This window comes from Salvelinus namaycush, chromosome 20 (genome assembly GCF_016432855.1).
Source record: "Salvelinus namaycush isolate Seneca chromosome 20, SaNama_1.0, whole genome shotgun sequence".
NCBI lineage: Eukaryota > Metazoa > Chordata > Actinopteri > Salmoniformes > Salmonidae > Salvelinus > Salvelinus namaycush.
The window spans coordinates 1,835,700-1,860,883 of NC_052326.1; the positions used below are offsets into that span (position 1 = coordinate 1,835,700).

At 50.8% G+C, this 25,184-nt stretch overlaps 1 protein-coding gene across 1 annotated transcript in view; it reads right to left on the bottom strand.

Annotated features, from left to right (window-relative positions):
• The window catches only part of LOC120065637 (contactin-4), a 47,184-nt gene that overhangs the window by 16,944 nt on the left and 5,056 nt on the right, over window positions 1–25,184 (bottom strand). Inside the window, exons 5-10 of the mRNA XM_039016698.1 lie at window positions 24,160–24,363; window positions 23,352–23,454; window positions 20,816–21,017; window positions 20,037–20,162; window positions 19,480–19,609; window positions 18,969–19,119 (exon numbers count right to left, since the gene is read on the bottom strand). Coding sequence (XP_038872626.1) covers window positions 18,969–19,119; window positions 19,480–19,609; window positions 20,037–20,162; window positions 20,816–21,017; window positions 23,352–23,454; window positions 24,160–24,363 — 916 coding nt within the window. The remainder of the gene's footprint in view (window positions 1–18,968; window positions 19,120–19,479; window positions 19,610–20,036; window positions 20,163–20,815; window positions 21,018–23,351; window positions 23,455–24,159; window positions 24,364–25,184) is intronic.

Consider the following 25,184-nt stretch of genomic DNA (forward strand, 5'->3'; position numbering starts at 1 on the left):
ACAAAATAGCTTCCAATACTCTACTCAGCAAACTAGATGCAGTTTATCATAGTGCCATCCGTTTTGTTACTAAAACACCTTATACCACCCACCACTGAGAACCGTATGCTCTAGTCGGCTGGCCCTCGCTGCATATTCCTCGCCAGACCCACTGGCTCCAGGTCATCTATAAGTCCATGCTAGGTAAAGCTCCGCCTTATCTCAGTTCACTGGTCACGATAACAACACCCACCCGTAGCACGCGCTCCAGCAGGTATATCTCACTGATCCTCCCAAAAGCCAACACCTCATTTGGCCACCGTTCCTTCCAGTTCTCTGCTGCCTGTGACTGGAAAAAATTGCAAAAATCGCTGAAGTTGGAGACTTTTATTTCCCTCACCAACTTTAAACATCTGCTATCTGAGCAGCTAACCGATCGCTGCTGCTGTACATAGTCCATCTGTAAACAGCCCACCCAATTTACCTACCTCATCCCCTGACTGTTTTTATTTATTTACTTTTCTGCTCTTTTGCACACCAGTATCTCTACTTGCACATTGATCATCTGATGATTTATCACTCCAGTGTTAATCTGCTAAATTGTAATTATTCGCTCCTATGGCCTATTTATTGCCTACCTCCTCATGCCTTTTGCACACAATGTATATAGACTAATTTTGTCCCCTACTGTGTTATTGACTTGTTTATTGTTTACTCCATGTGTAACTCTGTGTTGTTGTCTGTTCACACTGCTATGCTTTATCTTGGCCAGGTCGCAGTTGTAAATGAGAACTTGTTCTCAACTAGCCTACCTGGTTAAATAAAGGTGAAATAAAATAAAATAAATAAATACAAATTTGACTATTCTACCTGTATTTGACATTGCGTTGTTATTTCGCTGAACACTAGATGGTTTAATTAAAGGCTACTCAGGCGAGAAAAAAACCTTACCCAAATGTATAGCCCCGTTGGAAAATATAAATGGACTGTTTGAAAATGTGAATAAAAAAGTAATGTGAATCACATTTTTATTTGGCGTACCCCCGACGGCATTGCGCATACCCCTGAAGTATGCGCAAATATGACTCATATTACAGAGCATGCAGTAAAGCTTCGTATGCCACCGATTTTTGCTTTGTATGTCACGACTTCCGCCGAAGTTGACTCCCCTGCCTGTTCGGGCGGTGCTCGGCGGTCGTCGTCACCGTCCTACTAGCCGCCACCGATCCCTTTTTCGTTTGTCTGTTTGTTTTGTCTTATTAGTTGCACCTGTTGTTTTTGTTTCGTAATGAGCTTCCCTATAATTAGGAGTTTGACCCGCCCTTGTTTTGTGCGGGATTGTTTTTTGTTACGTGTGTGTATTTTGGGTTGTTGGCAAGTGTTTCTCTGCGCCCTGGATGTTCGGGCTTATTCAGTTTTTGGTTAAGAGTAAAAAAAGGAATATTTTTCCCAAGCGGCTCTCTCTCTCTGCGTCTGGTTCTTTCGCCCACTTAGTCCCGCGTGACAGAATCCCGCACCACTGAAAATGGAATCAGCAGGAGCAGCCGCGTCTCCTCTCCCATCGATGGAGGAAAGGGTCCTCCATCACACCAGTGTTCTCCACAGAATTGGGTCGGCTATGGACCAAATGATGGAGAGGATGGATCGATGGGAGAGGAGTGGCCTTCCCACCTCATCTCCAGCACCCCCTCCTCCAACACCTCCTGTTCCTGTTACAGCATCCGGCTCCGGGGCTCTTCGGCTGGCGCTCCCACGGGAGTATGATGGAACGGCGGCCGGGTGTCAGGGGTTTCTTCTCCAGCTGGAGCTTTACCTGGCGACCGTTCGTCCTACTCCCTCCGGAGAGGAGAGCGTGAGCGCCCTCGTCTCCTGTTTGACTGGACGAGCTCTTGAATGGGCCAACGCAGTGTGGAATGGCCCAGACTCGGCGAGGGATCATTACCCTGAGTTCACCCGCCGATTCCGAGCTGTGTTTGACCACCCACCAGAGGGTCGTGCGGCGGGTGAACGGCTGTTCCACCTGCGTTAGGAGACGAGGAGCGTACAGGACTTTGCCCTGGAGTTTAGGACCTTGGCTGCAGGAGCAGGGTGGAACGACAGGGCCTTAATAGACCATTTCCGATGTAGCCTTAGGGAGGACGTCCGCAGGGAGCTAGCGTGTCGGGACACCACACTCACGCTGGACGAACTTATTGACATGGCCATCCGTCTCGACAACCTGCTGGCTGCCCGCGGACGTTCGGAACAGGTCCTGTCGTTTCCACCTCCCAGCCCTCCTGCTCCTATCCCTATGGAGTTAGGGGGGTCAGCGTCAAGGGGGACTGGAGGAGGAGTGTCCTCCTACACCAGTTGTGGTCGGCGAGGGCACACGACCGACCGGTGCTGGAGGAACTCTTCTGGGAGTCGGGAGGGCAGGCGGAACACTACTCGATCACCCCAGGTGAGTCAGCACCAGACTTACCCAGAGCTTCCTGTCAGTCATATGTATGTGTTAACCTATTTCCCCGGGTTTTCTCCCTCTACAGCATAAGGCGCTAGTCGATTCAGGCGCAGCTGGGAATTTCATTGATCGGGGGCTCGCATTAAGGCTAGGGATTCCCCTTGTGTCGTTAGACCTACCTTTCCCCGTGCACTCCTTAGATAGCCGACCATTAGGGTCAGGAATGGTCAGGGAGGCCACGGTACCACTGGACATGGTAACGCAGGGTAGTCATAAGGAGCAGATTAGTCTGTTCCTTATCGACTCACCTGCGTTTCCAGTGGTGTTGGGAATTCCCTGGCTAGCTCAGCACAACCCGGTGATTTCCTGGCAACAGTGGGCTCTTAAGGGGTGGTCAGAGGAGTGTTCAGGCAGGTGTATAGGAGTTGCCGTTGGTGCGACTACGGTGGAGAGTCCAGACCAGGTTTCCACCGTGCGCATTCCCTCTGAATATGCCGATTTGGCTATCGCCTTCAGTAAAAAGAAGGCGACCCAATTACCACCCCATCGACGAGGGGACTGCGCGATAAACCTCCTGGAGAACGCTGCACTTCCTAGGAGTCACGTGTATCCTTTGTCCCAGGAGGAGACAGCGGCTATGGAGACATATGTTACTGAATCACTGGGCCAGGGATACATATGTTACTGAATCACTGGGCCAGGGATACATTCGGCCCTCCGCATCACCTGTCTCCTCGAGCTTCTTTTTTGTGAAGAAGAAGGATGGCGGTTTACGCCCGTGCATTGATTATCGAGGTCTAAATTCCATCACAGTGGGGTTTAGTTACCCACTACCTCTCATCGCTACGGCGGTGGAATCATTTCACGGGGCACGCCTCTTCACAAAATTGGACCTGAGGAGTGCGTATAATCTGGTGCGTATCCGGGGAGGAGATGAGTGGAAAACCGCATTTAGTACTACATCTGGCCATTATGAGTACCGCGTCATGCCATATGGGTTGAAAAATGCTCCAGCTGTCTTTCAATCCTTCGTAGATGAGATTCTCCGAGACCTGCTCGGGCAGGGAGTGGTAGTGTACATTGATGACATCTTGATCTACTCTGCCACACGCGCGGCGCATGTGTCTCTGGTGCGTAAGGTACTTGGGCGACTGCTGGAGCATGACCTGTATTGCAAGGCGGAGAAATGTGAGTTCTTCAAACAGGCCGTTTCCTTCCTGGGTTATCGTATTTCCACCTACGGGGTGGTGATGGAGGATGACCGCGTTACAGCCGTGCGTAATTGGCCGACTCCGACCACGGTGAAAGAGGTGCAGCGGTTTTTAGGGTTTGCCAATTACTACCGGAGGTTTATCCGGGGTTTTGGTCAGGTGGCTGCTCCTATTACCTCACTGCTGAAGGGAGGACCGGTGCGCTTGCGTTGGTCAGCAGAGGCGGACAGAGCTTTCAGTCGTCTGAAGGAGCTGTTTACCAATGCGCCCGTGTTGGCGCATCCGGACCCCTCTTTAGCGTTCATAGTGGAGGTGGACGCGTCCGAGGCGGGGGTCGGGGCCGTGCTGTCCCAGCGCTCGGGCGTACCACCCAAGCTCCGCCCTTGTGCCTTCTTTTCGAGGAAGCTCGGTCCGGCGGAGCGAAACTATGATGTGGGGGACCGGGAGTTGTTAGCTGTAGTCAAGGCTCTGAAGGTGTGGAGACATTGGCTTGAGGGGGCGAAACACCCTTTTCTCATCTGGACTGTCCATCGTAATCTCGAGTACATCCGGGAAGCGAGGAGACTAAATCCGCGTCAGGCTAGATGGGCCATGTTTTTCACCCGGTTTCAGTTCACCATCTCGTACCGACCAGGCTCCCAAAGCACCAAGGCCGACGCGCTGTCCCGTCTCTATGATACCGAGGAGCGGTCCGTTGAGCCAACTCCCATCATTCCACCTTCATGTCTCGTGGCACCGGTGGTATGGGAGGTGGACGCGGAGATAGAGAGAGCCTCACGGTTAGAGCAGACCCCTCCTAACTGTCCAGCGGGGGTTCAGTACGTGCCGGGAGGGGTCCTGGATAAGCTAATCCGTTGGGCTCATACTCTCCCCTCCTCGGGTCATCCTGGCATCGAGAGGACAGTGCGGAGTCTTAGAGGGAGATACTGGTGGCCCACGTTGGCTAAGGACGTGAGATTTTATGTCTCCTCCTGCTCGGTGTGCGCTCAGAGCAAGGCTCCTCGGCACTTGCCTAGAGGGAAGTTAAAGCCCCTCCCCGTTCCACAACGGCCGTGGACACACTTATCGGTGGACTTTCTTACCGATCTTCCCCCGTCCCAGGGAAGTACTACGATTTTGGTCGTTGTGGATCGGTTTTCTAAGTCCTGCCGTCTCATCCCGTTGTCCGGTCTCCCTACGGCCCTGCAGACTGCGGAGGCCTTGTTTACCCATGTCTTCCGGCACTATGGGGTGCCTGAGGACATCGTTTCTGATCGGGGCCCCCAATTCACGTCCAGAGTTTGGAGGGCGTTTATGGAAAGACTGGGGGTCTCGGTCAGCTTGACCTCGGGTCTTCACCCCGAGAGTAATGGGCAGGTGGAGCGCGTAAACCAGGATGTGGGCAGGTTTCTGCGGTCATATTGCCGGGACCGGCCTGGTGAGTGGGCGAGGTATGTTCCTTGGGCTGAGCTCGCTCAGAACTCCCTCCGCCACTCCTCAACGAACATGTCCCCGTTTGAGTGTGTGTTAGGTTACCAGCCGGTCCTGGCCCCATGGCACCAGAGTCAGACCGAGGCTCCTGCGGTAGAGGAATGGGTACAGCGGACACCTGGAAAGCCGTCCAGGAGTCGCTAAAGTTAGCAGGACAACGGCAGAAGAGGAGCGCTGACCAGCACCGCAGTGAGGCCCCCGTGTTCACACCGGGGGACAGGGTCTGGCTCTCGACCCGAAACCTGCCTCTCCGCCTGCCCTGTCGGAAGCTGGGGCCGCAGTGTGTGGGGCCGTTTAAAGTCCTGAGGAGAATAAACGAGGTGTGTTATAGGTTACAACTCCCTAGGTATTACCGAATTAACCCCTCGTTTCATGTGTCTCTCCTCAGGCCGGTGGTGGCTGGTCCCCTGCAAGAAGGTGAGGTGCCTGAGGTCCCTCCACCCCCTCTGGAGATCGAGGGGTCCCCGGCGTACACAGTACGTGCCATTCTGGACTCGAGACGCCGGGTGAGGGGCCTACAGTACCTCGTGGACTGGGAGGGGTACGGTCCGGAGGAGAGATGCTGGGTTCCGGTGGGGGACATTTTAGATCCTTCACTACTGAGAGACTTCCACCGCCTCCACCCGGATCGCCTGGCACCTCGCCCCCCGGGTCGTCCTCGAGGCCGGTGGCGGCGCGCTGCGGGAGCCGCGCGTCAGGAGGGGGGTACTGTCACGACTTCCGCCGAAGTTGACTCCCCTGCCTGTTCGGGCGGTGCTCGGCGGTCGTCGTCACCGTCCTACTAGCCGCCACCGATCCCTTTTTCGTTTGTCTGTTTGTTTTGTCTTATTAGTTGCACCTGTTGTTTTTGTTTCGTAATGAGCTTCCCTATAATTAGGAGTTTGACCCGCCCTTGTTTTGTGCGGGATTGTTTTTTGTTACGTGTGTGTATTTTGGGTTGTTGGCAAGTGTTTCTCTGCGCCCTGGATGTTCGGGCTTATTCAGTTTTTGGTTAAGAGTAAAAAAAGGAATATTTTTCCCAAGCGGCTCTCTCTCTCTGCGTCTGGTTCTTTCGCCCACTTAGTCCCGCGTGACAGAATCCCGCACCACTGAAAATGGAATCAGCAGGAGCAGCCGCGTCTCCTCTCCCATCGATGGAGGAAAGGGTCCTCCATCACACCAGTGTTCTCCACAGAATTGGGTCGGCTATGGACCAAATGATGGAGAGGATGGATCGATGGGAGAGGAGTGGCCTTCCCACCTCATCTCCAGCACCCCCTCCTCCAACACCTCCTGTTCCTGTTACAGCATCCGGCTCCGGGGCTCTTCGGCTGGCGCTCCCACGGGAGTATGATGGAACGGCGGCCGGGTGTCAGGGGTTTCTTCTCCAGCTGGAGCTTTACCTGGCGACCGTTCGTCCTACTCCCTCCGGAGAGGAGAGCGTGAGCGCCCTCGTCTCCTGTTTGACTGGACGAGCTCTTGAATGGGCCAACGCAGTGTGGAATGGCCCAGACTCGGCGAGGGATCATTACCCTGAGTTCACCCGCCGATTCCGAGCTGTGTTTGACCACCCACCAGAGGGTCGTGCGGCGGGTGAACGGCTGTTCCACCTGCGTTAGGAGACGAGGAGCGTACAGGACTTTGCCCTGGAGTTTAGGACCTTGGCTGCAGGAGCAGGGTGGAACGACAGGGCCTTAATAGACCATTTCCGATGTAGCCTTAGGGAGGACGTCCGCAGGGAGCTAGCGTGTCGGGACACCACACTCACGCTGGACGAACTTATTGACATGGCCATCCGTCTCGACAACCTGCTGGCTGCCCGCGGACGTTCGGAACAGGTCCTGTCGTTTCCACCTCCCAGCCCTCCTGCTCCTATCCCTATGGAGTTAGGGGGGTCAGCGTCAAGGGGGACTGGAGGAGGAGTGTCCTCCTACACCAGTTGTGGTCGGCGAGGGCACACGACCGACCGGTGCTGGAGGAACTCTTCTGGGAGTCGGGAGGGCAGGCGGAACACTACTCGATCACCCCAGGTGAGTCAGCACCAGACTTACCCAGAGCTTCCTGTCAGTCATATGTATGTGTTAACCTATTTCCCCGGGTTTTCTCCCTCTACAGCATAAGGCGCTAGTCGATTCAGGCGCAGCTGGGAATTTCATTGATCGGGGGCTCGCATTAAGGCTAGGGATTCCCCTTGTGTCGTTAGACCTACCTTTCCCCGTGCACTCCTTAGATAGCCGACCATTAGGGTCAGGAATGGTCAGGGAGGCCACGGTACCACTGGACATGGTAACGCAGGGTAGTCATAAGGAGCAGATTAGTCTGTTCCTTATCGACTCACCTGCGTTTCCAGTGGTGTTGGGAATTCCCTGGCTAGCTCAGCACAACCCGGTGATTTCCTGGCAACAGTGGGCTCTTAAGGGGTGGTCAGAGGAGTGTTCAGGCAGGTGTATAGGAGTTGCCGTTGGTGCGACTACGGTGGAGAGTCCAGACCAGGTTTCCACCGTGCGCATTCCCTCTGAATATGCCGATTTGGCTATCGCCTTCAGTAAAAAGAAGGCGACCCAATTACCACCCCATCGACGAGGGGACTGCGCGATAAACCTCCTGGAGAACGCTGCACTTCCTAGGAGTCACGTGTATCCTTTGTCCCAGGAGGAGACAGCGGCTATGGAGACATATGTTACTGAATCACTGGGCCAGGGATACATATGTTACTGAATCACTGGGCCAGGGATACATTCGGCCCTCCGCATCACCTGTCTCCTCGAGCTTCTTTTTTGTGAAGAAGAAGGATGGCGGTTTACGCCCGTGCATTGATTATCGAGGTCTAAATTCCATCACAGTGGGGTTTAGTTACCCACTACCTCTCATCGCTACGGCGGTGGAATCATTTCACGGGGCACGCCTCTTCACAAAATTGGACCTGAGGAGTGCGTATAATCTGGTGCGTATCCGGGGAGGAGATGAGTGGAAAACCGCATTTAGTACTACATCTGGCCATTATGAGTACCGCGTCATGCCATATGGGTTGAAAAATGCTCCAGCTGTCTTTCAATCCTTCGTAGATGAGATTCTCCGAGACCTGCTCGGGCAGGGAGTGGTAGTGTACATTGATGACATCTTGATCTACTCTGCCACACGCGCGGCGCATGTGTCTCTGGTGCGTAAGGTACTTGGGCGACTGCTGGAGCATGACCTGTATTGCAAGGCGGAGAAATGTGAGTTCTTCAAACAGGCCGTTTCCTTCCTGGGTTATCGTATTTCCACCTACGGGGTGGTGATGGAGGATGACCGCGTTACAGCCGTGCGTAATTGGCCGACTCCGACCACGGTGAAAGAGGTGCAGCGGTTTTTAGGGTTTGCCAATTACTACCGGAGGTTTATCCGGGGTTTTGGTCAGGTGGCTGCTCCTATTACCTCACTGCTGAAGGGAGGACCGGTGCGCTTGCGTTGGTCAGCAGAGGCGGACAGAGCTTTCAGTCGTCTGAAGGAGCTGTTTACCAATGCGCCCGTGTTGGCGCATCCGGACCCCTCTTTAGCGTTCATAGTGGAGGTGGACGCGTCCGAGGCGGGGGTCGGGGCCGTGCTGTCCCAGCGCTCGGGCGTACCACCCAAGCTCCGCCCTTGTGCCTTCTTTTCGAGGAAGCTCGGTCCGGCGGAGCGAAACTATGATGTGGGGGACCGGGAGTTGTTAGCTGTAGTCAAGGCTCTGAAGGTGTGGAGACATTGGCTTGAGGGGGCGAAACACCCTTTTCTCATCTGGACTGTCCATCGTAATCTCGAGTACATCCGGGAAGCGAGGAGACTAAATCCGCGTCAGGCTAGATGGGCCATGTTTTTCACCCGGTTTCAGTTCACCATCTCGTACCGACCAGGCTCCCAAAGCACCAAGGCCGACGCGCTGTCCCGTCTCTATGATACCGAGGAGCGGTCCGTTGAGCCAACTCCCATCATTCCACCTTCATGTCTCGTGGCACCGGTGGTATGGGAGGTGGACGCGGAGATAGAGAGAGCCTCACGGTTAGAGCAGACCCCTCCTAACTGTCCAGCGGGGGTTCAGTACGTGCCGGGAGGGGTCCTGGATAAGCTAATCCGTTGGGCTCATACTCTCCCCTCCTCGGGTCATCCTGGCATCGAGAGGACAGTGCGGAGTCTTAGAGGGAGATACTGGTGGCCCACGTTGGCTAAGGACGTGAGATTTTATGTCTCCTCCTGCTCGGTGTGCGCTCAGAGCAAGGCTCCTCGGCACTTGCCTAGAGGGAAGTTAAAGCCCCTCCCCGTTCCACAACGGCCGTGGACACACTTATCGGTGGACTTTCTTACCGATCTTCCCCCGTCCCAGGGAAGTACTACGATTTTGGTCGTTGTGGATCGGTTTTCTAAGTCCTGCCGTCTCATCCCGTTGTCCGGTCTCCCTACGGCCCTGCAGACTGCGGAGGCCTTGTTTACCCATGTCTTCCGGCACTATGGGGTGCCTGAGGACATCGTTTCTGATCGGGGCCCCCAATTCACGTCCAGAGTTTGGAGGGCGTTTATGGAAAGACTGGGGGTCTCGGTCAGCTTGACCTCGGGTCTTCACCCCGAGAGTAATGGGCAGGTGGAGCGCGTAAACCAGGATGTGGGCAGGTTTCTGCGGTCATATTGCCGGGACCGGCCTGGTGAGTGGGCGAGGTATGTTCCTTGGGCTGAGCTCGCTCAGAACTCCCTCCGCCACTCCTCAACGAACATGTCCCCGTTTGAGTGTGTGTTAGGTTACCAGCCGGTCCTGGCCCCATGGCACCAGAGTCAGACCGAGGCTCCTGCGGTAGAGGAATGGGTACAGCGGACACCTGGAAAGCCGTCCAGGAGTCGCTAAAGTTAGCAGGACAACGGCAGAAGAGGAGCGCTGACCAGCACCGCAGTGAGGCCCCCGTGTTCACACCGGGGGACAGGGTCTGGCTCTCGACCCGAAACCTGCCTCTCCGCCTGCCCTGTCGGAAGCTGGGGCCGCAGTGTGTGGGGCCGTTTAAAGTCCTGAGGAGAATAAACGAGGTGTGTTATAGGTTACAACTCCCTAGGTATTACCGAATTAACCCCTCGTTTCATGTGTCTCTCCTCAGGCCGGTGGTGGCTGGTCCCCTGCAAGAAGGTGAGGTGCCTGAGGTCCCTCCACCCCCTCTGGAGATCGAGGGGTCCCCGGCGTACACAGTACGTGCCATTCTGGACTCGAGACGCCGGGTGAGGGGCCTACAGTACCTCGTGGACTGGGAGGGGTACGGTCCGGAGGAGAGATGCTGGGTTCCGGTGGGGGACATTTTAGATCCTTCACTACTGAGAGACTTCCACCGCCTCCACCCGGATCGCCTGGCACCTCGCCCCCCGGGTCGTCCTCGAGGCCGGTGGCGGCGCGCTGCGGGAGCCGCGCGTCAGGAGGGGGGTACTGTCACGACTTCCGCCGAAGTTGACTCCCCTGCCTGTTCGGGCGGTGCTCGGCGGTCGTCGTCACCGTCCTACTAGCCGCCACCGATCCCTTTTTCGTTTGTCTGTTTGTTTTGTCTTATTAGTTGCACCTGTTGTTTTTGTTTCGTAATGAGCTTCCCTATAATTAGGAGTTTGACCCGCCCTTGTTTTGTGCGGGATTGTTTTTTGTTACGTGTGTGTATTTTGGGTTGTTGGCAAGTGTTTCTCTGCGCCCTGGATGTTCGGGCTTATTCAGTTTTTGGTTAAGAGTAAAAAAAGGAATATTTTTCCCAAGCGGCTCTCTCTCTCTGCGTCTGGTTCTTTCGCCCACTTAGTCCCGCGTGACAGAATCCCGCACCACTGAAAATGGAATCAGCAGGAGCAGCCGCGTCTCCTCTCCCATCGATGGAGGAAAGGGTCCTCCATCACACCAGTGTTCTCCACAGAATTGGGTCGGCTATGGACCAAATGATGGAGAGGATGGATCGATGGGAGAGGAGTGGCCTTCCCACCTCATCTCCAGCACCCCCTCCTCCAACACCTCCTGTTCCTGTTACAGCATCCGGCTCCGGGGCTCTTCGGCTGGCGCTCCCACGGGAGTATGATGGAACGGCGGCCGGGTGTCAGGGGTTTCTTCTCCAGCTGGAGCTTTACCTGGCGACCGTTCGTCCTACTCCCTCCGGAGAGGAGAGCGTGAGCGCCCTCGTCTCCTGTTTGACTGGACGAGCTCTTGAATGGGCCAACGCAGTGTGGAATGGCCCAGACTCGGCGAGGGATCATTACCCTGAGTTCACCCGCCGATTCCGAGCTGTGTTTGACCACCCACCAGAGGGTCGTGCGGCGGGTGAACGGCTGTTCCACCTGCGTTAGGAGACGAGGAGCGTACAGGACTTTGGCCTGGAGTTTAGGACCTTGGCTGCAGGAGCAGGGTGGAACGACAGGGCCTTAATAGACCATTTCCGATGTAGCCTTAGGGAGGACGTCCGCAGGGAGCTAGCGTGTCGGGACACCACACTCACGCTGGACGAACTTATTGACATGGCCATCCGTCTCGACAACCTGCTGGCTGCCCGCGGACGTTCGGAACAGGTCCTGTCGTTTCCACCTCCCAGCCCTCCTGCTCCTATCCCTATGGAGTTAGGGGGGGGCAGCGTCAAGGGGGACTGGAGGAGGAGTGTCCTCCTACACCAGTTGTGGTCGGCGAGGGCACACGACCGACCGGTGCTGGAGGAACTCTTCTGGGAGTCGGGAGGGCAGGCGGAACACTACTCGATCACCCCAGGTGAGTCAGCACCAGACTTACCCAGAGCTTCCTGTCAGTCATATGTATGTGTTAACCTATTTCCCCGGGTTTTCTCCCTCTACAGCATAAGGCGCTAGTCGATTCAGGCGCAGCTGGGAATTTCATTGATCGGGGGCTCGCATTAAGGCTAGGGATTCCCCTTGTGTCGTTAGACCTACCTTTCCCCGTGCACTCCTTAGATAGCCGACCATTAGGGTCAGGAATGGTCAGGGAGGCCACGGTACCACTGGACATGGTAACGCAGGGTAGTCATAAGGAGCAGATTAGTCTGTTCCTTATCGACTCACCTGCGTTTCCAGTGGTGTTGGGAATTCCCTGGCTAGCTCAGCACAACCCGGTGATTTCCTGGCAACAGTGGGCTCTTAAGGGGTGGTCAGAGGAGTGTTCAGGCAGGTGTATAGGAGTTGCCGTTGGTGCGACTACGGTGGAGAGTCCAGACCAGGTTTCCACCGTGCGCATTCCCTCTGAATATGCCGATTTGGCTATCGCCTTCAGTAAAAAGAAGGCGACCCAATTACCACCCCATCGACGAGGGGACTGCGCGATAAACCTCCTGGAGAACGCTGCACTTCCTAGGAGTCACGTGTATCCTTTGTCCCAGGAGGAGACAGCGGCTATGGAGACATATGTTACTGAATCACTGGGCCAGGGATACATATGTTACTGAATCACTGGGCCAGGGATACATTCGGCCCTCCGCATCACCTGTCTCCTCGAGCTTCTTTTTTGTGAAGAAGAAGGATGGCGGTTTACGCCCGTGCATTGATTATCGAGGTCTAAATTCCATCACAGTGGGGTTTAGTTACCCACTACCTCTCATCGCTACGGCGGTGGAATCATTTCACGGGGCACGCCTCTTCACAAAATTGGACCTGAGGAGTGCGTATAATCTGGTGCGTATCCGGGGAGGAGATGAGTGGAAAACCGCATTTAGTACTACATCTGGCCATTATGAGTACCGCGTCATGCCATATGGGTTGAAAAATGCTCCAGCTGTCTTTCAATCCTTCGTAGATGAGATTCTCCGAGACCTGCTCGGGCAGGGAGTGGTAGTGTACATTGATGACATCTTGATCTACTCTGCCACACGCGCGGCGCATGTGTCTCTGGTGCGTAAGGTACTTGGGCGACTGCTGGAGCATGACCTGTATTGCAAGGCGGAGAAATGTGAGTTCTTCAAACAGGCCGTTTCCTTCCTGGGTTATCGTATTTCCACCTACGGGGTGGTGATGGAGGATGACCGCGTTACAGCCGTGCGTAATTGGCCGACTCCGACCACGGTGAAAGAGGTGCAGCGGTTTTTAGGGTTTGCCAATTACTACCGGAGGTTTATCCGGGGTTTTGGTCAGGTGGCTGCTCCTATTACCTCACTGCTGAAGGGAGGACCGGTGCGCTTGCGTTGGTCAGCAGAGGCGGACAGAGCTTTCAGTCGTCTGAAGGAGCTGTTTACCAATGCGCCCGTGTTGGCGCATCCGGACCCCTCTTTAGCGTTCATAGTGGAGGTGGACGCGTCCGAGGCGGGGGTCGGGGCCGTGCTGTCCCAGCGCTCGGGCGTACCACCCAAGCTCCGCCCTTGTGCCTTCTTTTCGAGGAAGCTCGGTCCGGCGGAGCGAAACTATGATGTGGGGGACCGGGAGTTGTTAGCTGTAGTCAAGGCTCTGAAGGTGTGGAGACATTGGCTTGAGGGGGCGAAACACCCTTTTCTCATCTGGACTGTCCATCGTAATCTCGAGTACATCCGGGAAGCGAGGAGACTAAATCCGCGTCAGGCTAGATGGGCCATGTTTTTCACCCGGTTTCAGTTCACCATCTCGTACCGACCAGGCTCCCAAAGCACCAAGGCCGACGCGCTGTCCCGTCTCTATGATACCGAGGAGCGGTCCGTTGAGCCAACTCCCATCATTCCACCTTCATGTCTCGTGGCACCGGTGGTATGGGAGGTGGACGCGGAGATAGAGAGAGCCTCACGGTTAGAGCAGACCCCTCCTAACTGTCCAGCGGGGGTTCAGTACGTGCCGGGAGGGGTCCTGGATAAGCTAATCCGTTGGGCTCATACTCTCCCCTCCTCGGGTCATCCTGGCATCGAGAGGACAGTGCGGAGTCTTAGAGGGAGATACTGGTGGCCCACGTTGGCTAAGGACGTGAGATTTTATGTCTCCTCCTGCTCGGTGTGCGCTCAGAGCAAGGCTCCTCGGCACTTGCCTAGAGGGAAGTTAAAGCCCCTCCCCGTTCCACAACGGCCGTGGACACACTTATCGGTGGACTTTCTTACCGATCTTCCCCCGTCCCAGGGAAGTACTACGATTTTGGTCGTTGTGGATCGGTTTTCTAAGTCCTGCCGTCTCATCCCGTTGTCCGGTCTCCCTACGGCCCTGCAGACTGCGGAGGCCTTGTTTACCCATGTCTTCCGGCACTATGGGGTGCCTGAGGACATCGTTTCTGATCGGGGCCCCCAATTCACGTCCAGAGTTTGGAGGGCGTTTATGGAAAGACTGGGGGTCTCGGTCAGCTTGACCTCGGGTCTTCACCCCGAGAGTAATGGGCAGGTGGAGCGCGTAAACCAGGATGTGGGCAGGTTTCTGCGGTCATATTGCCGGGACCGGCCTGGTGAGTGGGCGAGGTATGTTCCTTGGGCTGAGCTCGCTCAGAACTCCCTCCGCCACTCCTCAACGAACATGTCCCCGTTTGAGTGTGTGTTAGGTTACCAGCCGGTCCTGGCCCCATGGCACCAGAGTCAGACCGAGGCTCCTGCGGTAGAGGAATGGGTACAGCGGACACCTGGAAAGCCGTCCAGGAGTCGCTAAAGTTAGCAGGACAACGGCAGAAGAGGAGCGCTGACCAGCACCGCAGTGAGGCCCCCGTGTTCACACCGGGGGACAGGGTCTGGCTCTCGACCCGAAACCTGCCTCTCCGCCTGCCCTGTCGGAAGCTGGGGCCGCAGTGTGTGGGGCCGTTTAAAGTCCTGAGGAGAATAAACGAGGTGTGTTATAGGTTACAACTCCCTAGGTATTACCGAATTAACCCCTCGTTTCATGTGTCTCTCCTCAGGCCGGTGGTGGCTGGTCCCCTGCAAGAAGGTGAGGTGCCTGAGGTCCCTCCACCCCCTCTGGAGATCGAGGGGTCCCCGGCGTACACAGTACATGCCATTCTGGACTCGAGACGCCGGGTGAGGGGCCTACAGTACCTCGTGGACTGGGAGGGGTACGGTCCGGAGGAGAGATGCTGGGTTCCGGTGGGGGACATTTTAGATCCTTCACTACTGAGAGACTTCCACCGCCTCCACCCGGATCGCCTGGCACCTCGCCCCCCGGGTCGTCCTCGAGGCCGGTGGCGGCGCGCTGCGGGAGCCGCGCGTCAGGAGGGGGGTACTGTCACGACTTCCGCCGAAGTTGACTCCCCTGCCTGTTCGGGCGGTGCTCGGCGGTCGTCGTCACCGTCCTACTAGCCGCCACCGATCCCTTTTTCGTTTGTCTGTTTGTTTTGTCTTATTAGTTGCACCTGTTGTTTTTGTTTCGTAATGAGCTTCCCTATAATTAGGAGTTTGACCCGCCCTTGTTTTGTGCGGGATTGTTTTTTGTTACGTGTGTGTATTTTGGGTTGTTGGCAAGTGTTTCTCTGCGCCCTGGATGTTCGGGCTTATTCAGTTTTTGGTTAAGAGTAAAAAAAGGAATATTTTTCCCAAGCGGCTCTCTCTCTCTGCGTCTGGTTCTTTCGCCCACCTAGTCCCGCGTGACATTGTAGCACCTACAGATGAAACATTATGGACTTAAAGAAGGCCTGGGTGAGGCCAAAATGTCATAAATATGCCAAATTTGATTAATTATTTCTCAATTATGCTTTTAGATACAAATGTAATGTAAAAAGATGTAAAAAATCCTTCCTCCAAAGGACCATTCTATGTATTCAATTTCATGAAAATCCACCATGTGTGAGATCCTATCGAAACACTAAAATACATTTCCAAAAGGTAATGAAAGCAGATAGGACTAGAGAGCCGTCTCTCTTGTAGCTGGGTGTATGGACTCAGTGAGAAACCAAGGAAACTAGAGCAACAATGGTTGAAAGGCACATGACTGAAATACTAATCAGGGACCATTTAGAGCTGGGCAATTTTTTTCTCTCTATTACGATAAATTGACTGAAGTATCACAATAACGATAAATGGAAGGATAAGTTTATAACATAAATGTGTGCACCGGTTAGCCTACACTTTAAAAGGTGCTATCTAGAACCTAAAAGGGTTCTTCCTCTGTCCCCATTAGAGAACCCTTTGAAGAACCATTTTCGGTTCCAGTTAGATCCTTTTTGGTTCCAGGTAGAACCCTATTGGGTTGCATGTAGAACCCCTTCCACAGAGGGTTCTACATGGATCAGCAGGTAGCTTAGTGGTTAGAGCATTGGACTAGTAACCGAAAGGTTGCACGATCGAATCCCCGAGCTGACAAGGTGAAAATCTGTCGCTCTGCCCCTGAACAAGGTAGTTAACCCACTGTTCCCCGGTAGGCCGTCATTGAAAATAAGAATTTGTTCTTAACTGACTTGCCTAGTTAAAAAAGGGGTTCTCCTATGGAGACAGCCAAAGACTCCTTTTGGAACCCTTTTTTCTAACCCTTTTGGATTATTACCGTACCCTTAGAACTACTACTACTACTTTGAATGTTGTAACTATCCATTGTAACTATCCATTGTAGCCGACATAAGCAGACTTACAGTATTTCATTGAAAACTTCACATTTCACTAGTATAGGCTACTTATCATGACAGTAAAATGTCCTCGATAAATGGTTGGTACGGTCGGTGTCGAACATTTTTCTGTTTATCGTCCCAGCTCTAGGACCATTGTTCTCTTTGATAATATTGACTTAATCTATTTGCGACATAATCCCCAATTATGTAAAGTGTAAACTAGATTAAAAAGTGGTTTATGTCATACATCACAAAAGCAACCTCATAACACAGCAGTGGTTTCTCTTCATTGTTTGCCATATTCCACAAACACCAGAGGCCACGGGGTATCTAATGCTTGTACGTTATTTTAGAACGAACACAATGTAAACACATGCATAAATGATGCTGAGAACTCCTAGCTATCGTGCCCGTCTGTTTCAGCAAATCAAACACAAAGGCTGTGAGCTGCAAGCTCAGAAATCAAACAATTTCACTGCAGCTCTTAAAAATAAATACGTATTCACTCCAGCTGAGCTGAGAACCAGAGAGCATATCTGACACAGGGTGCTTTGCGCTGATTTATTGACAAAAATATCAAACATTGAGTGATGGAGGCGCGTTGAGAACATGACCTTGGGGGCAATGAGCTGCAAAACAAATACAAAACGTAAAGAACTATCTGCTTTAAGAAAGAAACGCCGTTCCACGCCGTGCATTTTCTATTCTCGTCCAGATGCACAGCCTGTGTAATCACTTCTTTCTCCTTTTCCCCATGACCGCTCCGTGGAATATGATACAGTAACTAATCAATCGCTCTGCTCACATGTTGAGGCAGGACCACTGAGTTACGGAAATACTATGGAAATGTGGCAGCACATATTGATTCGGGCCACAGCCCTAAAGCAGGAGACTAAGGAGAATAACATAGCAGTATCACCAAGGCTCCTGTTCACAATCCGTCTGACTCAACCACACCACCCAAATTAAAGATGCAGAATTGGAGGGAGTATATGCCGGGGTGTGAGAGGAGTACAATAAACAGAATACTGCTGGTGAGAATAAGCTCTCACCTTTTCCCCCTCTCCTTCTCTCAACCACTCACACACACACACACAAACGCGCGCACACACACACACACCAGTATATAGCTGCTGAGTGAGATTAGAGCGTAAATCATAACATGGGTGACTCATAAGGTAGGCAGTAGTATACTGGACATACACTGAGTATACCAAACATTAAGAACACCTTCCCAATATTGCTCGGCATGCCCTTTTGCCCTCAGAACAGCCTCAATTTGTCACGGCATGGACTTTACAAGTTGTCGAAAGCATTCCACAGGGATGCTGGCCCATGCTGACGTTAATGCTTCCCACAGTTGTGTCAAGTTGGCTGGGTGTCCTTTGGGTGGTGGACCACCCTTGATACGTGAAACTGTTGAGCGTGAAAAATCCAGCAGCCTTGCAGTTCTTGACACAAACCGGTTTGCCTGGAAACTACTACCATAAACACGTTCAAAGGCACTTCAAATCTTTTGTCTTGCCCATTCACCCTCTGAATGGCACCCATGCATAATTCATGTCTCATTTGTCTCAAGGCTTCAAAATCTTTAACCTGTATCCTACCCTTCATCTAAACTGATGGAAGTGGATCAAACAAGTGACATCAATTATGGGATCATAGCTTTCACCTGAATTCACCTGGTCAGTCTGTGTCATGGAAAGAGCAGGTGTTCTTAATGTTTTGTATACTCAGTGTATTATTCTCCCGCCCAGGCCTCTCCAACCCTGTTCCTGGAGAGCTACCCTCCTGTAGGTTTTCACTTCAAACCCAGTTGTAACTAACCTGGTTCAGCTTATCAACCAGCTAATTACTAGAAGCAGGTGTGCTAGATTAGGGTTGGAGCAAAAACCTACAGGATGGTAGCTCTCCAGGAACAGGGTTGGAGAGGCCTGCTCCAGCCATTGGTCCACAGCGTACTCTTGGCCGGAGTCTTTCTTCCAGATGACTGCAGGGCCACATTTAGTACAGTAATTCCCCTGAGGTTAGTGTAGCTTCAGCAGCAGGGCCATGCTGCAGTGACACCATCCACACAACCCTTCTGGGGCTATGACCAGTACCTCAAATAAACTTGTGAGCTGTGAACCCGTGAAGCTGTGAGGCTTACATGAGAGGTTACAAGGAAGCATCTATAGCCACTGCTGAATACAAGATTGAAAGACCAAGGTCATAATCAACATAACTGTCACAGAACATCCCTGAATTCAGAGACATACAGAGAGCGATACAGTTCTTTGACATCAGCAAAAAGAGAGCGTGTTAGCACCAAAAAAAACACTCGTCAACGTCAGTCCTCGTAAGTAGAGACATAGGGTTGAGTCCTATAGAGGCTAGCACGGCCCCAGCAGAAGGGCCCTTTTACACGTGGCATCAATGGCATGAGCAGCGACGCGTACTGTTAATACGGCTGTTACTGTACCTTGTGCTGTCCTTCAGAAACTCTCCCCCTCTCCGCCAGGAGATGGAGGCCCTAGGGGACGCATGGGGACGGCACTCCATGATCACCTCCCCCCCTCTCTGGATCAGCATGGACTTCTTCACAGGACTGCTGGAGAAGTCGGGTGAAGAGGCTGTATGGGGAACAGAACAAACCCTGTTGCTACCATTCTGTTCTCGTTGACAAGGCACAGCAGCTAGCTATCGCATGTACTGTATGCATTAGCCAAACTGTCAAACGCATCCTAGTCAATTATATAAATTGTATTTCATGAAAAACCACTGGTTGGCTTTCTTTATCAAGTAAATATGCAAATGTGCCTAAAAACCATGGCTCTGCTAATATTCACTGTTTTTGTTAATTTTCTTCTGGAGTTGGTTCTGCCTACTGACAGTGATTCTACACAAATGTCTTGACCTTGCGGTGTCTGGCTTCAACTTTCTAAACAAGACAGAACAAACACTCCAGACTAGAGTCCTCCAGACATGCTTACCTACAACTTTGAGTTCAGCGCTGGCATAGATGGCGCCATGTTCGTTCTCTGCCAGACACTGGTACATACCAGAGTCCAACAGGTTGATCCTGGATATGGCCAATCGTCCACCTTCTACCAGTATCCTGTCCTGGTGACAAGAGAGATACACCCTCATTAACACACTTTAGTATGGGATGTGTGATAAAACTACGTTTAAATGGATACTTTTAGAAATGCATAACCTAGGAAGATTAGTATCTGAACAATACAAATGTTCATACAAACTGTCAACTACAATTTAGATATTTTGGCCATGTAGATTTAGCAACAAAAAAAAACTGTCAATCAGGATTTTTCTGCAGTGTAATATGGATATCATCTATCTTATGATAGTGTGACCTTTGCAGCAAACCTTGTGACGGGTAGACTTTTGAAATAATAACCGGCTTAATGTTTGATCTCATGCCTTTGATCTGAGATGAAAAAGGGTCTTAAGATGGGTAGAGTAGTTCTTAATGGAATATAACAATGACACATACAAATGCTCAGTACAATGTTTAGCAAGTCATTCTCACCTCCAGCACCAAGGGCTCCCCGTTCTTCAGCCATCTGTACACAGGTTCAGGCTTACCGCTCGCCTTGCACTCCCACTGGAGATTAGCCTCGATGGCCATATGAACATCTTTCAACGTCTGGACCCACTGCAGATGTTCAACACCTGGAGAATAAAGAACACGATTTAGTAACAAAATGTCAGCCTTTATATTGACAGTTCCAATGCAAAACTGTTTTGTTGGGGGGGGGGGCTTAAGTCGTCCTAAAATAAATAATGGCACAAACAATAGCTCTATGGAAGAGCTGGAAGCTGCCCTAAGCTTGGGATGCCATTTGTATTTTTCTCTAAGGACCAACTGGCTATTGGCAGTATTCAAGTTGGCAAGACAACGGCTTAGCTACTTCAGAATGACTAAACAGAAAGGTTAATTGGTACAAATTAATTCCAGATTATCCTGTCATTATAATGGCCTTTCATACAGCAAAAGGTTTTCCAGGCCTGACTCATTATCCATAATTTATCCATAATTTATGGACTCTAAATTTTAATTAGACTTGTTTAGCTAAACGTTGACAAAAGATAGATACACCCATTACCATTCAAGGAATTGTTAGTTTTTATTAGTTATATTTAGGGATTTAAAGTTGAAAACCACTTATTGGTTTGAATTGTTTCATTATTACATAAATAAGCATGTATAAGCCTGGGATTTTTTGGGGGGAAATCCTGTACTCTTCTGAACAGTTAAATTAATTATCACCTATCACAAAAGCAACATACAACTGTTAATCTATATACGTTGTGAGTGATCATACTCTGGAATATGAGTTGTCCTTTGGCAACGTTCTTTCCTCTGGAGTTCTCTGCAACACACTCATATACACCAGCATCCTCCGGTCTGAAATATGGTATTTCCAGGACCCCGTTGGAATGGTTGATTTTGATCTTGCCAGGGAGGGGATTCCCATCTGTTCTCCTCCATGTGATGGAAGGCACTGGGCTGGAGAGGTCAGGCAGGAAAGGTCACCACAGCCACATGCTTCATACTGACACTTAGTATTAATACATTAGCTGCCAGACATAGATATCTAACATTGTTGTGTGTCATGGGAGATGTCTGGCCAATGACTAATACAGTACATTCTCAGAATCTGAAATTCCATATGCAAAGACTATGTGATGCTGCTACAGTGTGCTTGCTAATGATCTCAGTTGATTAATGGTTACCCAAACTATCTGCACTGACCCTATCTTGCAATGACTCTATGCACACCTTCCTAATATTGAGTTGCACCCCCACACCCCACCCCCTGTTTTGCCCTCAGAACAGCCTCGATTTGTTGGGGCACAAAGTGTCGAAAGCATTCAACAGGGATGCTGGCCCATGTTGACTCCAATGGTTCCCACAGTTGTGTCAAGTTGTCTGGATGTCCTTTGGCTGGTGGACCATTTTTGATACACACAGGAAACTGTTGATTGTGAAAAACCGAGCAGCGTTGCAGTTATTGACACAAACCGGTTCACCTACTACCATACCCCGTTCAAAAGAACATAAATCTTTTGTCTTGCCCATTCATCCTCTGAATGGCACACATACACAATCCATGTCTTAATTGTCTCAAGGTTTAAAAATCATTCTACATAGAATAAATCAATAAGGGATCATAGATTTCACCTCGATTCACATGGTCAGTCTATGCCATACACACTATATACACACAAAACCTGCACACACACACATAACACACCCATTTTTACACTCATCATTTGCTGCTGCTACTCTGTTCTTTATTTTATTATTATCAAACCTGATACCTAGTCACTTTACCCTGCCTTCATGTACATTTCTATCTCAAATTACCTTGTACCTCTGCACATTGATCTGGTACTGGTACTCCCTGTATAGAACTCCACATTGATCTGGTACTGGTACTCCCTCTATATAACTCCACATTGATCTGGTACTGGTACTCCCTGTATATAGCTCCACATTGATCTGGTACTGGTACTCCCTGTATAGAACTCCACATTAATCTGGTACTGGTACTCCCTGTATATAACTCCACATTGATCTGGTACTGGTACTCCCTGTATATAACTCCACATTGATCTGGTACTGGTACTCCCTGTATATAACTCCACATTGATCTGGTACTGGTACTCCCTCTATATAACTCCACATTGATCTGGTACTGGTACTCCCTGTATATAACTCCACATTGATCTGGTACTGGTACCCCATGTATATAACTTCACATTTATCTGGTACTGGTACTCTCTGTATATAACTCCACATTGATCTGGTACTGGTACTCCCTGTATATAACTCCACATTGATCTGGTACTGGTACTCCATGTATATAACTCCACATTGATCTGGTACTGGTACTTCCTGTATATAGCTCCACATTGATCTGGTACTGGTACTCCCTGTATATAACTCCACATTGATCTGGTACTGGTACTTCCTGTATATAACTCCACATTGATCTGGTACTGGTACTCTCTGTATATAGCTCCACATTGATCTGGTACTGGTACTCCCTGTATATAGCTCCACATTGATCTGGTACTGGTACTCCCTGTATATAGCTCCACATTGATCTGGTACTGGTACTCCCTGTATATAGCTCCACATTGATCTGGTACTGGTACTCCCTGTATATAGCTCCACATTGATCTGGTACTGGTACTCCCTGTATATAACTCCACATTGATCTGGTACTGGTACTCTCTGTATATAGCTCCACATTGATCTGGTACTGGTACTCCCTGTATATAACTCCACATTGATCTGGTACTGATACTCTCTGTATATAGCTCCACATTGATCTGGTACTGGTACTCCCTGTATATAACTCCACATTGATCTGGTACTGGTACTCTCTGTATATAGCTCCACATTGATCTGGTACTGGTACTCCCTGTATATAACTCCACATTGATCTGGTACTGGTACTCCCTGTATATAACTCCACATTGATCTGGTACTGGTACTCTCTGTATATAACTCCACATTGATCTGGTACTGGTACTCTCTGTATATAGCTCCACATTGATCTGGTACTGGTACTCCCTGTATATAGCTCCACATTGATCTGGTACTGGTACTCCCTGTATATAGCTCCACATTGATCTGGTACTGGTACTCTCTGTATATAGCTCCATTCTTGTGTATTTTATTCCTCTTGTGTTACCGTTTTTCTTTTCAGGTAATTTAAAAACAACTCTGCATTGTTGGGAAGGGCTCGAAAGCAAGCATTTCACGGTTAAGTCCACACCCGTTGTAAACGCTGCATGTGAGAAATCCAATTTGATTTTATTTGAGACCTACTTTCCTAAGGCGAAACATTCCAGTTTCACTGATGATCCTTTGGTGACATGAAGACTTTCGGGGAACTGAACTTCAATCTTTGGCTCATACTCTCCCATTACAGCTGTGTGAGGTGGAAGAACATCACATTAATTCAAACACAAAATGAACATTGCATTCTATAATTCAAATCAAATGCAAGAACTGTGGGACAGAGCAGGTTGGTAAAGGGCAAGCCTGCGTGTTAATATGCTTTACAACATCTCTGCTCCAGCTCAAATCTTAAGTGGCACACACTGTATAATCACTAGTAATGGGGTTGGTGAGGTGAATCTCACTGTGCGGAAATGTGTTTGTGTGCACGTGCACGTGTGTGCGTGTTTCTGTGTGTGTCTATGCACTCTATATTTCCGGATATGTAAATGCGTAAACGTGTCTTTTCATGCAGAGGGAGAGATGGCTTTTCATGCCGCGTTCAAAACAACTGGGAACTCTGAAAAAAACGAGCTCCGACTGAGAAAAATCGCTTTCAACGGTCATCCAACTCCGGACTCATTCTAGAGCTCCAGTTTTCCGACCTGAAGATCACTGGCGTCATGATTGAACCGTGTATTCTTCCCAGTTGTTTTGAACGCGGCATCAGACCTACAGCTCTGTAGCGTGAATACTGCACAACCCCGATCCTGAGCAGCAGCTAAACAAACACCGTTGCGCTCAAGACGACTGATTTATCTCCTTAGCTTTCACTCCCCACAACGGTACAGGCAAGTTCAGCATGCAGGATAAGCAGTAACAGGTGGAGCCAGTGGAAGCAGTGGAGCATGCTCACCGTCCCTGCGCAGCTCCACGGGGGTGGGCGAGCTGTACACGGTGGCGTTGGTCATCATGTTCCTCACCACACACGTGTAGTTCCCCACATCAGAGGCCTCCACCTTGGCGATATACAGGTTGCCGGTCCTCTGGGAGACGAAGCGGCGGGTATCCTGCAGCAGGAAACTTGGGCGTCCGTTGAAAACCCACGAGTATTTGATCTCTGCAGAGGAAGAGCACAGACAGCGACCGCAGAGGATCGTGGGTATTGACAAAGGAAGAGATACTTGTGCCAATGACATTTCAAAATCTGCCAGTGTGGTGAAACTAAGAATAGACAAGAGATCAGGTTAGATTATTGTACCTGTACTGTAGCTATAAAAAGGATGGAGACATGCAGTAGTTGCATCTTATAATATCTATTAACATTGCATTTAGACAGTGTAATGAGACTTTGCCATTTCCAATGCCAGATATGTGCAGTGGGCAGTTCACAAAACAGTTACACTAAACAGATGGTAGCACATCCATGGCAGTCATGGCATTCTAGTCTGTGCCTACTGTTTCCCATCGACATACTCAACAGCAGTATTTCAAACAGTTTAGAATTTAATAATGCATCATTCAATAATGTTATGATTTTTTTTAGCTCAACAGCTTAACATGGCTGAACCTTGCTCTTTTCACATCTCCAAGCATTTCAGAGAGTAAGCAGGGATTTGGATACGCTATTGAATTCCATTTTCAGTTAGAGGAGATAGCAGCCTCCTCCCACACGTATTACGGGTCAGTGCCACCGGCTTATGCCGATCACACAGACAGTGGAGTAATTTATAAGTTCAAAAACATTATCGTAATCTAGGCTGGGTCCTTTTTGTCCTGACAGCCTTTAGACTCGGCGTCCCTTTAATGAGAGAGAGAGGGAGTGAAAGAGAGACAGAGAGAGAAGAGAGATGGACAGAGCGAGAGAGAGAGAGGAGGGGGGGGGGGGGGGGGGGTTGGAACAGCGGGATCTGGAGACATCAATGTCAAATTAAGAGCTTC